Here is a 12,557-nt window from a genome sequence, read left to right as displayed (position 1 = left end):
TCCGTGTGCTGTTTCCCCTCACCTCCTCCTAACACGCTGCTGAACCCTGAGCCCGTATCTGCTTCAAACACGTCCCGTTGGTACACCGGGGTTCAGCTGATACGGGGTCTTAAAGAGGTTTGTGTTTATACACTGAAGTTTTACTCCTGCCAGAGTCACAAATCATCCTCCACCCTCGGAAACCTCATCTGATTAAATTCTTTTCGAGTTAGCAGCTCCTTAAGGCAAAGCGACTATGTTGAATGTTGAGGAGCTACAGCAGGTATCAGGTGTACTCTGGTTAAAGGGACAGTTCCCCTCAAAGTCAAAAACACACACAGTTTAGAGAGCTCTGGGATGAGGTGCAGAGTGTCGGAGATATTGGCCGTAGAGATGTCTGTCTAAATGGCACGCAGCTTGCGGCGCCTGGTAGCAGAGAACAGGAGATTTACTGTCATTAACTTTAACAATTTGAGAAAAAAAGAAAAGCTGGTAACAGTGACTGCGAAAAACAAGTGTTGAAACTACTGTAAAATTAATATGCATCCATATTTTTGACAACACTACATGCCAATCACTGTCACAGACCTCTCCATCCAAGACACAAACAGAAAATCTGCTGGGGCGTATCTACAGCAAGAGTCCCCCTTCAGTCCCTAAAAAGGGCCCTAATGTCATGTCAGCCCTCCACGCCATCACCACAGCTGATACAAACTACACAGGACGCACGTGGATCAAAAGCAAGTAATAAAAATCAATTTTTTAAAATTGCAAAAAGTTCTTTAGTCAGGAAGCAGCAGTTAACCCTTTGAAACCTGAACAAATTGGTTGAAAGTCTTGCAAAAATATGGAGAGAAGGCACTGAGCAACTAAACAACACATGGCTCAAAAATTAGAAAGAAATAAGGAAAAATAAGATATAAGAAGATTACCCTAAAATTTAAAAAGAAAAAAAAGAAGAAAGGACCCTCCTGAAATCAGCTTAAGATGCGAAATATATATATTTGTCTGTAACATAAATTTAAATATATAATTCGAATAATTCTGAATATAGTTTTCTGGACATTTTTCCTATTTTTTCCACTTGAAAAATGTAGGTATTTTTCTTCTCAGCTTTTAGTAATTTCCTGCAATTTGAATTATTTCCCTGTATTTTTGAAAAATCAAATTTGTCATGTTTAAGAGGTTTAAACAGCACAAAAAATGTGTGTCAATGCAGGTGTTAAAGGTTTAATTATTACTCAACCGAATACGTAATCATGCCATCATCTTCATATTTGCCAAACACGTAGCAGATGCAGTAATTTCCGTTTTATTTTGCCAGAATTTCAGAAACACACCTGAGACTTGCACCACTTCTCACTGGAAACCGACCGAGCGCAGCAGCCAGAGTTTATTATTAGTGATGCAGACATGGACACTGACACTCACAGGGACCGCGTCCAGCAGCAGCAGCGGTTTCATCATCGCTCGAGTGTGTGAGACTAAAGCACGCTGCTGGTGATCCGGTGAAAACAGGTGTGTGTGTGTGTGTGTGTGTGTGTGTGTGTGTGTGTGTGTGTGTGTGTGTGTGTGTGTGTGTGTGCAGACAGGGTGTGTGTGAGAAGCAGGAGGAGGCTGGGCGAAGTCATTGAGCCTCTCAGCGTCTTTATATCTGGGTCATTGTGTTTAGGAGCTGAGCGGCGCCAGAGCAGCAGGTCGGGGAATACCTTGGATTTTACTGTGATTCCCCGACGAGGCCGGTGCTGCTCGGGTGACTAAACCTCACCTGCTCGAGCCAGTTTATTTAACCCTCTATGGTACGCAGATTGATGCCAGTTGATAAAAAATGTTTGTAATGTTTGTTTGTTTTTTGTAATAAGAGATAAAGTTCACATAATGAAAAGACATTTTAAAATTATTTTTTTTAAAAAAATTATTTGGTTATGTTACCTTAAAGCAACACTATACCAAGAAATGAAAAAAGGGGGTAATGTTAAAATATTAATACAATTAAATACAATGATGTATAGGAAATATTCAAAATTATTAACTTATCTTGGTTTTATTTTATTTGCATAGATAAAAAGAAAATTATTCTGACTGTTATGCTATAAACCTAAATGCACAATACCAAAAACTGTCTTAGTGGGATTTCATAATGAGAGAGGCAACATTCGCATTCAAGTAATTTTCTGTTAATTAATTTTCAAATTAAGTGTATTAAACAATTCAAAATTAAACTTTACTCATCTATTGTTGTGAGTCTATTTTTTTTAAAATATTTTTATTTTTATTTAACTTTTCATATTTTATTCAAATACATCTTTTTTTTTTTAATTTTTACTTTTTTTCTTTTTTTCTCCACATGAGGTTCTATATGCATTTTCAAAGCCAATCTTCTGTTGGGGAAAAAGTAAAATAGTAAAGAAATTATTTTGTTGGCTGAAAGGTAAGTAAAATTGATTAACTGAAGTTAGGAGGTATACAAGCAACAACATATCCTCAATATGAGCTACAGCCTCACCTGGATAAGGTTTTATCCTAAAAAGACACACTGAAGGTCCTATACCCAAAGATACTAGCATACTGTTTACATTTAGTATGTCCCAATACATAATCTGTCAAATGCAGCATGCCAAAGATGCAGAATGTAAGCCAGCGTGCTTTTCTGGTTATTCTGACCAAAAATCCTGTGCAAAGCAAAAGACGCATCACATCAACTGAGCTGCAAAGTGACGACAGCTCAGACTGCTGATCGACTAACGACAGAGTGACGATGTCAGAGACTGATGACCAGACAAACGGTAATGACAGAAATATCATTTGTGAAAGTGAACAAAATAATCATAAATATTACCAACAACAACAAGATGACACGACTATGAACATAACAATGACAGAGAAACGCACGATTGTTCATTAACAGTGCTAAACAATAACAACAATGCTGAAAGAGTTAACAGAGTCAACCGGGGGAAACAGAGGTTGAGTCCTGATATCAGCGGTAACCAAATGAGCGCACTGCAAAGCACCGACGATGAGCCAATCAATGAGATACACACATGCAATAACGTGCACGAGTGGCCAGACCGTCTTACCACAACAAACAACAGAGAAGCTCTGAAAACAACACACGCAAAAGTACTTCAATTTCTACTTAGGATGCCATTACTCCAATATATTTACATTGCAAATAGTGGTTTGCTGCTATATATTTTAATAATATTTTATTCTAAATTTTAACACACACAAAAAAGAAAAATTCCACATCAATACAGAAATGTACATCACACAGTCACACACTCCCAAAGACAAACATGAAATTTAAAAAAAGAAAAAAAAAACACCAAATAAGGTAAAAGATAGATAAGATAAAAATAATAAATAAATAAAATAACAGTAACAATAATGATATTTAATTTAAAATAATGATGACATAGATTTTTCAGAAAAAGGCAGAATCAATACTTTCATGTTGTCCATAATATATATCCATAAGATATTAACGCCTCGTTAGCCAAGAAGAAGACAAATGAATCCCAAAACAAAATCAAACTCCTTCTGTGTCCCTTCAGTTATATAAGTCAACCTCTCCAGTCCACAAATGTAATCAACTCCTTTTTCCACAAATTTTGGATCTCAATTAAATATTTCTTTTTAACCATCTATGACAAATATTCAATTAAATTTTCCCCAAATAACAAAATCCTAGGGCATCCCATAAACAGTAAATCCTTTTTCATTCAGTCAATTAACACAAACATCAGTTTTGCTGCTACATTAATGCTCTGAATGTCAAAACCTTTGTAAAAAACAAAACTTTGTAACTGATCTGCTTATATCCATCCATGACACGTGTCTCTGCTCGTCTTACCTGAAACCAGGTGACGCGGCACGTCGGCCATCCATCTTCTGAGCGGATTATCTGCCACAGTGCGTCGTCTGTGTGGATGCAGAAGATGTGAGACCTTCAGTTAAACATCAAGCTGAACCTTCATCACGTCACCATGGAAACGGCTTTGTGTTGGTCGTTCAAATGATCCAAGAGGACGAGCATCAAATGGGCCACGAAACCGTCATGAAGTTTGACACATCAGTGAGCGTTGTTCAAGCGTGCAGCATCCAGGTGACAGTCACACTTTTTTTTTTTTTAACTTACTTTAGTGTGAAATACGGTGATAATAGAAAAAACTACAAGGAAGTGCTGGAACATATTAATAGACTAAAGAAATTATAAAAAGTCCATGAATATGAGTTAAAGTGCCGATAGCAGTTACGCTCCATGTGACCTGATGACATAAGAAGTACCCAAACAGTATCATCGTATTTAGTTAAGTCGAAAACATTGTTTTATTTGGCTGCACATTCCAATAGTCTGGTTTTATTTTTATTTTATTATCATTATTATTATTATTTTTATTATTATATTAATTTATCTGTTTGTTTTACTTGTGTGTTATTATCTTTTATTGGTCTATTTATCTTGTTTTCTTCCCTTTTTTTGGTTAATATATTCTTTTAATTCATATGTACCTCTTTTAATAGTCTACATTTAGTATTATTATTTTATTTTATTTTATTTCATTTTAACTTTTTATAATCAGTTCTGACTCACGTCTTGGTATCTTTTATTGGTTTATTTTTCATCTTAATTATTATTTTATGACTTGTGTTTTCTTAGGATTTTAAAGTTTTGTTTTTAGCGTGCGACACATATATTATACTCTGTGCAGCACATTGTGCTTCCACCTGGAATTAAAAGGAGCTATACTTATATTATACTATACTATCGACTGTATGTGGAGCAATATTACAAGAGAGAAATTACAAAATATTTAAGTCATTTCCTGTATGATTTTAACTGTAAATATCAAGAAATTCACCTGTTGTAGTCTTTGGAGCTAAAAATATTCGTAGTCTGAGTCACAATTTAAACTGTTAGAGGAAGACACGAGAGCTGGACACAATAAACGTGACTTTATAAACGCTATAAAGCAGTTTTAGTGTTTCAGCGGCTCTTTTACATGTTACATCAGTTTAGTGAAGCTTGGGTCCATTCAAATGGAGTAAAAGGGTTTGGAGCCAACAGCATTAAAATGTGACATTTTGTAGCAACTGTTGGCTAAATGTAACATTTCAGCCCAAAGCTGAACCTCCTGACAGCTTGTTTTTCCTGCGCAGCTGATACAACGATGGAAAAACTGTTGATTGAATACAAATTTCCAAATGTGCCAACCAACAATGTGAGCATGAAACTCGACCAGACACTCACCAAATCACTGCTGCAGCCTCCTCAACAGCTCAGGTATTCACAGGAACATTAAAACCTGCTAAACTCACGCTTATTTTTCCTAAAATATCACGAAATCACCCCAAAAAAGGCCATTTCCGCAAATCTGCTGCCTGTCAACCGCTTGTTAAGAGTTTGGCTGCTCATTGGCTGACCTGATGCCATGCGGCCTGAGGAGAGCCAATGAAGGACCAGATATGAGTGAGTGACAGCTGAGATAGCCAATCAGTGACCGTCTGGACAGCTGCCTTCAAATGACACGCACGAAGTTGTATTTTTGACAATTTTCAATGTCTTAAGTCATTTAAACTTTGTTTTTTGTTTAGGCATCAGAAGTTATCGACGACAAAAAATTCAATGACTTATGGAGCAGGGGTGGGATTAAATACGTTTTACAAATATGTAAACCAAGTCTTCATGTGTTTGACCTTTTTTTAAAAAATATATTATTGTCTGTAAATTTTTTTTTTTTTCGATGGGGCCATGGTACAGAAACAAAAGTTAGATTTCAAGAATAAAATCATAATATTACGAGAATGAAGTCATCATTTTGAGAATTAAGTCGTAATATTATGAGAATAAAGTCTTAATATTTTGAAGAAAAAAGTAGTAAATTTATAAGGATAAACTATCGTAAAATTTTACGATAAAAAAGTCTGAATTTTATGAGAATAAAATCATACAGAAATCAAAGTCATATAAAGTCATATAGAAATGAATGAAGGATTCATTTCTATATGACATATTGCCAGCAAACTATAAAACAGGCGAGAGTTAAAGCCGCCTTGGCAACCGTGGACAATGGTTGCTGAGGATTTTGCTGGCAATATGTTAATTTCCATAATATAATATCCCCTTTCTCGTAAAATTCTGACTTTATTCTCTTTATTTGAGGCTTATAGGGAGACAGTCTAACTACTATTACATCACAATGATGAGTTAACCCTTTGAAACAGGAGAAAACTGAGCTGATTTAAGAGCTTATGAAGACAGCAATGAGTCATTTTACAAGAAATTACCAAACATATTGCCAAGAAATTACCTGAAAATTTGAAAAAAAAAACAAAAAAAACCCAACCAATTTTATAATAAATTCATTAGTAAAAATTATAAATAACATGTCCATTGTTTCTCTAATTTTCTAATAATTTTCTCTCTCCTTCTTGCTTCATTTCCAGGTTATTTTTGTCTTGTCACCTTTCACTAATTTCTTGCAATTTGTGGGACATTTTTTGCCAAGTTGCTCATTGCCTTTTTGCCATGTTTTCAAAATAAATCAAATCAACCTGCTCAGGTTTTAGAGGTTTAGATGCTTGTGAAAGGTGTCCGAGCACAACACAAGAAAAGAGCTGATGATCGAGGTTTCAAAGGGTTAAAGCAAAACACTTGTCTTTTAACAAAAATTTAAGCATCTAAAGCTCTGTAAAATTGATCCAGGTGTTGCATTGTAACGCTCAGACCTAAAACCTCCAAACACTCTGACACTAAGAAGCCCAACATGGGAAATGAACCTTCACTCTAACCAGCTCCTGTAGGAATCTGGCATCAGTTTACTCGCCGCATTGTAGGATGACACGCGATCCTAATGCCACCACCTCCTGCTACGCCATCATCTCTCCTTCTCCTTCATTGTACTCCTCTCCAAGTAGGTCAGCGAGCGTGCCCTGTACGTGCATGTGACCCGAGCGCCGCGCCATCCAGGATTCCAGACACGTTTCCCATACTTGCCGAAACAACTGCCGGGTTAATGAACACACACAGCGCGGCACATAACGTCCCACCAAGCATTATGGATATCCCGCACAGCTGTTGGGAGGCTTTCATGCAGAGCGGGTTAATGTTAATCATTTCCCACAGTGTCATTAACGGGGCAGATGGAGGCGCGCCAAGGACGCACCTCATTGGTCTGGCGCTAAATGAGGCGGGTGGCGGAGAGGAGGCTGAGAGGCTACCTGGGAAGGGTATTAAGACTTAATTTTCAAACTGATGAATTTCAACCTTAGAACATTTTTTAAGACTACATGGGATTTTTTGCAACAGCTGGATATGTCATTTTGATTCATGAAGAAGGAAGAGTGCATCTACTCATGGGCGAGAAGCTCATGCTCCTGACAAACCTCCAGAAAGTGCTCCAGGCTCTGGTGCAAATTTTACATAGTGGCCAAAAGTGGAATTATACCGTGTGAATCCGTCACGTGATGCCCACAGGCCGAGAGAGACTTTTTCGCTTTGACTTACATCAGGAAAGAGACATCTGTAAATCGGTGGATGATTTTTTGTGAGCATCAAAACCCCTGGGAAACGATTCATTTCACTATCGAGCTTTAAGCCTTCCAGTTTGATAACATTTGGAAAGTCTAAAAGAGCAGCAAGGTTACATTTTTTAGACCGCCATTCAAGCTAGTGAAGCACTACAGCGGAAGTCACTCGGTCCTCTGACAGAAGTGTAGATGCACACTTCCTTCTGATGCAGTTGGTAGGTGGCACTTGGCCTGTGGTGCTCAATCCACAGACTTTGGTGCGAGCAGTTTAATGCAGGAACTATTTTCACCTGCCAATCAAATAACTTTGCAGAAGGAAGTGTGCATCTACTGCTAGCTCACCTAGCACCAGTGAACTAGCTGATGTTACAGCTCAGCCGAGGAGGACGGCCTTGAGTAGATGCATGCTTCCCTCTGTGCGGTGATGCAGTGAGCCAAAAAAAACCCTTTAGCATTGTCAAGTATGTTAGCACCTCTAGCCTGGTGACACTGCTGATGGTGCTAACAGAGCTAACAGTGATAACAAAATCAACAATGCTAAACAGATTTTACGGCTTAAGCTGTTAACTCACTGTGGTGAGTTGGTGGGAGACCAGAGGGGGGCCCAGGGTTTCCACGGTAACGCTGTTGGGTCAGGACAATGGTATCAGCCAGCTTGCTAAAATCTGCAAGCGCCCGTCACCAGATAAAAGTGAGAAGCTGCTTTTGTTTACCTGTCTGAAATAAAAGAAGACTTTCAAAAATTATCACACGTTTAAATCAATGATTCCTGACTTTGACAATATTTCAAATTTCATTTCAATTCATTATTCCATTTTCTGATTCAGACGTGGAATATGCCCACAATATTAAGGTTTTAGAAACATTCTTATATACAGAGCAAAAAACAAACATATTTGGTGCACATAAACGTCGTACCTATGGAGAGCTTGATTGGCATAGCAACAGTAACTTAGACAAAAAAAAACGCTAAACAAAATAAACTTTGGTATAAAATACTTTAATAAATAATAGGATTGTTCTAAGAACAAACAAAAAAAAAATTCCACTAACAAACCAAGACTTTTACCAAATTTTGTACAAAATAATTACAATGTTCTGCACATTCAGCCCCTCCTGTGGGACTCACACAATGTAAGATTTACTGACAGAGTATGAATTTGGGTTTTACAGGATTTGCATTATTAACAAAAACATAAACTATTGAAAACATAATGTTCATCCACAAATAGTGACAATATTTGACTTTTTTCTCTTTTTTTTGTTGTTTTCACTACCGCTGTGGAGGTAATGCTAAACGTTTCTCTTCTCCTGTGTGTGTTTTTAGTGCAGAAACAGACTCTTTACAAACACTGGACAACAAGCACAACAACATCAACAACAATACAACTTGTTCCCTTCATTAGACCAGAATAGATACACGAGGAGAGGCGGGGGCGAAACGGGGAGAAAACATTTAGGATTCACACTCATCCGCTGCGAGTCGATTCCCACTCACGCCACACACCTTTAGACTTGTCTACGACGGGGATTCAGTGTCTTGCATCGGGGCACTTGAGGAGGATGAGCGCAGCGTAAGAAGGGTTTTCATGCTCACTAAACACCCTGCTGCCCTGCGCGGCATCTCCACTGTCGACACACTGTAAAATAGTAGATTTATAACCGAAGTCCGAGCGGGCTGAAGAGAGAGACCGAGAGGCAGCGGTGCTTTAAAGCTGTTTGGACCCTGTGACCCGTCAAAGTGTGTATTGAAAACAGAAATCAGATGCATCAGCGCTGGTTTAAGACCCGACTCTTTGATGCAGCAACTTTTATTTGAGCCATTTGGAGTCCCTAATCTAGAGCAAGTGATGGCTTATGCAACAGAGCCCTGGAGAGCTTTTGATCCGGTGCTCTGTGAAAATTTAGAAGGGATAAAAAATGATTCGACAAAAAAGACGGATCGAAAATGAGACAAAAAAGATGCAGTGAAATCACAAAGTTGTGTTTGAAATCTGCATCAGTTCAACCCACAGAGTCCATAAATCTCAATATCACTCACTATAGAGCCGCTGACTTTTTCTTGTTTTCTTTTTCTGTGTTAAATTGGACATAAAAGTGCAGAAATTTTCAACTTGTGGCATAATTTCAAAATAAAAGCTAAAAAAAGTCACTTTTCTGAGAAAGACACAAATATCTTACACTGAAGGAAACAAAAAACAGTCTGCAAAGTATTAACTCCAGTTTTAACTCTTTGTGCACTGATACTTTGTTGCTTTTGAACAGGATGCTAACAGGGTGTTTTTGATATCTACATACGTACACACAGCCAGTAGAACATAAAAAAAACAGCATGAAATGTGATAAAAAAAGAAAAAGAAAAGGCCTTCCACTTGTGATCGGATCACCCAGATGTGTGTTAACAGCAGGTATAAACAGGCTCTCAGACTGCATTTTGGAGGGTTGACCCGCGATTTAAATCTGTAGGGGTAAACGGACTCCTAAACATAATTTGCACAATGAAATACGCGAACCATTTAACCCTTTGTAACAGATGCCTTTTCAGTATTTAACCTTTGGACCCTGAGCAAACTGGTGTCATTTCTTACTCGGTGAGAAATGATCCAGTAATTGCAAGAATTTAGTACTTTTATAAAATTAATTATAAAATCAGAAATTATTTTTAAAAATATACTTATTATCCAATTAAATTAAATGATCATAACTGGATTCTCTAACATTTTGTTACAAAATTATTATATTATCAGCCGTCTTTTTATATAAACTTGTAAAACATACTATTGTGTATTTCCTGTTTTGTTTTGTATTTAGTGTATCTTTAGTATTTTAGTATATAGACTTTTGGCTGTTTTTCGGTAGCACACTGGACCTTTTTCTGTGTCCTAAAGTCATCATAGTTATTATTTTTGAAGCACTTTTCACGGGTTATCGTTCCTGGTTCTTATTTTAACAAATTTCCGTGTACAATACTTAAAAAAAAACAAGTCTTGCTCATTTTTGGATCATTTCTTCCTGCATGTTTTAAAAGACATCAAGCTAATTTGCTCAGGTTTCAAAGAGTAGGTTATGGATTATGACAGTTTTAGAAAGGTGATCTATGCAAGAAGACAAAGGGATTTGTAGGTGCAGAAAGGCTTTTTAAAAATAGTTTGACCTCTCAGAAACCTAAAACTTAAACAGCTGTTATGGAAATATTGTAGGTGAGGGAGAATCTGTTTTTTTAGGGATCAAAACGACATTGAAATGAACAGGACTGTTGGAGAGGAGGTTCCTCTAGTCAAAGCACGACTGAGCTCGTGCTCAACACCTCTCAGATACAAACGTCCTCTCACAGCGACTGACCGGCCGAAGAAACAGCTCTCCAAACTTAGAAAACATAAAGACAAACACTTTTGTTTTTAAACCAATGCTCATGATTCAGTGGGACCCTGGACACAGTCCGAAAATCTGTATAAAACCTGTCCTAGTGTCAACAGACACTAATAAACGGAATGACATCATTAAAAAAAAACAACCACAAAAACAGTCTTTAGAATAACTATGATACAAAGCATCACTTAAGTTACTAAATTCAAATATACACAGCCATTTTTTTCCATATTTACATATGTACAAAGAAAATAACCTTTACTGTGGTGTGAAGAGTTGTTACTAGGACATCTTTCCCTTTATATGTTTTTAAATTCTGCATAAACTCTATAGGAGGAGAAAAAAAAAGAAGGGCTGAAGGCACTTTTCTACCAACGCAAATACTGAAAAATCATCGTGTGGACTCGCAGGAAGCCGTAACATAATTATTTAAAATGGATAAACTTAAGAACCTTTAAGCCTCAACGCAAAATGGAAATGAATGTAAACAAAAAAATGCCATGCCGGGTATCATACAGTGGATTCTCTGTGCCAACTTTCAAGGACTTAAAAGTGTATAAAATCTTCTTTTTTTTAAGTTTTGTTTTATAAAAAGACATGATAATCAAGACAGAGTAGAAAAGGCCCGCAGGTTTGGGCTAAGGCAGACAGGAGCCGGACGCACCAAACTGTAGAAACAAGTTAACAGCTGCCAGCCGATGACGTTCAGTTAGATCTCCGAAAAAAGGGAAGCGTTAGTTCGGATGAAAACAGTTTGTAAACAGAAAAATAAAATCAGGAGAAAAGAAAATTCTTCTTGATTTCAGCAGTGTGACGAGAAATCCAGAAATCCAGAAGCAGTGATGTTTATTTTCCTTGTCTTTTTTTGTCGTTTTTCTGCATTTTTTTTGTCAGTTTTTGGTAAATTAAGCCTCCGTGCTGCAGACAAAGACGTTAAATAAGGTGTGACGAACAAAAATAGAAAATTAAAGCATCTGTAATCTTCACTTTTGGTGCTTTTAAGAGTTGAAAAGTCAGTGACGTTGAAGACATCGCAGTTTTTGTTTTTTTCTTTGATTCAGGAAGGTCCCTCCTCCTCCGCTCATACATAGTGGTCTTTAATGTCCTCGCTGAGCTTGGCGGCGTTCAGGTTTTTACACCGGTTGTCTTTGGGGCTGTACGCTGTCCGGTGCGGCGCCTTGACCGGACCGCTGCGTGACGTGCAGATGACCCCTCCCTTTCCCATCACCCCCCTGTCCTGCGCCCCCGCTATGGAGCACTTCTGTGGCGGACACTTCTCCCCCATGCCCAGCGCCCTCTCCTCGTCTTCCTCCTGCTCCCCCTCCTGCTCCCCCTCCTCCTCGCCCTCGGCCCCGTCGCACGTCCTGTCCGAGGGGCCCATCAGTTTCTTGCATTCGTACTGAATGTCTTTGTCGCGGTTGTCTTTGAGGGCGTTGCTCCGCAGCGGCTCCAGCCGGTTGTTGACGGTCGTGTCCTCGGATCGGGCCGTTCTCTCGCGCTCTTTCTTCCTCTTGCGCGTCCACCACACGCAAACAACGATGCAGAAGATCCAGAGGACGCTGAAGACGACGCACAGCACCGGGACCAGGTAACCTGAGGGAGGAAGTCGCAGGAGACGTGAGACAAGTGTTTGTGCTTCATGCACATACTCAACAAAATGTCTTTCTGCAAATATG

At 38.3% G+C, this 12,557-nt stretch overlaps 1 protein-coding gene and 1 long non-coding RNA gene across 5 annotated transcripts in view; both read right to left on the bottom strand.

Annotated features, from left to right (window-relative positions):
- The window catches only part of LOC148187401 (uncharacterized), an 88,673-nt gene extending 83,254 nt beyond the window's left edge, over positions 1 to 5,419 (bottom strand). For 2 of the 3 annotated variants that reach the window (XR_015778726.1, XR_015778727.1), the window contains exons 1-2: positions 5,234 to 5,419; positions 3,836 to 3,903 (exon numbers count right to left, since the gene is read on the bottom strand). This is a non-coding gene — a long non-coding RNA (uncharacterized LOC148187401). The remainder of the gene's footprint in view (positions 1 to 3,835; positions 3,904 to 5,233) is intronic. The other variant, XR_015778725.1, reaches the window with a different exon arrangement.
- Positions 5,420 to 8,496: 3,077 nt separating this feature from the next.
- LOC121953244 (protein jagged-2-like) overlaps positions 8,497 to 12,557 on the bottom strand; it is a 107,645-nt gene continuing 103,584 nt past the window's right edge. For both annotated transcript variants that reach the window (XM_042500225.2, XM_088087528.1), the window contains one exon: positions 8,497 to 12,474. In XM_042500225.2, the coding sequence (XP_042356159.2) occupies positions 11,963 to 12,474 (512 nt within the window). In that variant the 3' untranslated portion in view covers positions 8,497 to 11,962. The remainder of the gene's footprint in view (positions 12,475 to 12,557) is intronic.

This window comes from Plectropomus leopardus, chromosome 14 (genome assembly GCF_026936395.1).
Source record: "Plectropomus leopardus strain MGB_pleo_1.0 chromosome 14, ASM2693639v1, whole genome shotgun sequence".
NCBI classification, from domain to species: domain Eukaryota; kingdom Metazoa; phylum Chordata; class Actinopteri; order Perciformes; family Serranidae; genus Plectropomus; species Plectropomus leopardus.
Note: the sequence above shows the minus strand (reverse complement) of the source record. Positions and strands in the feature narration are given on the sequence as shown.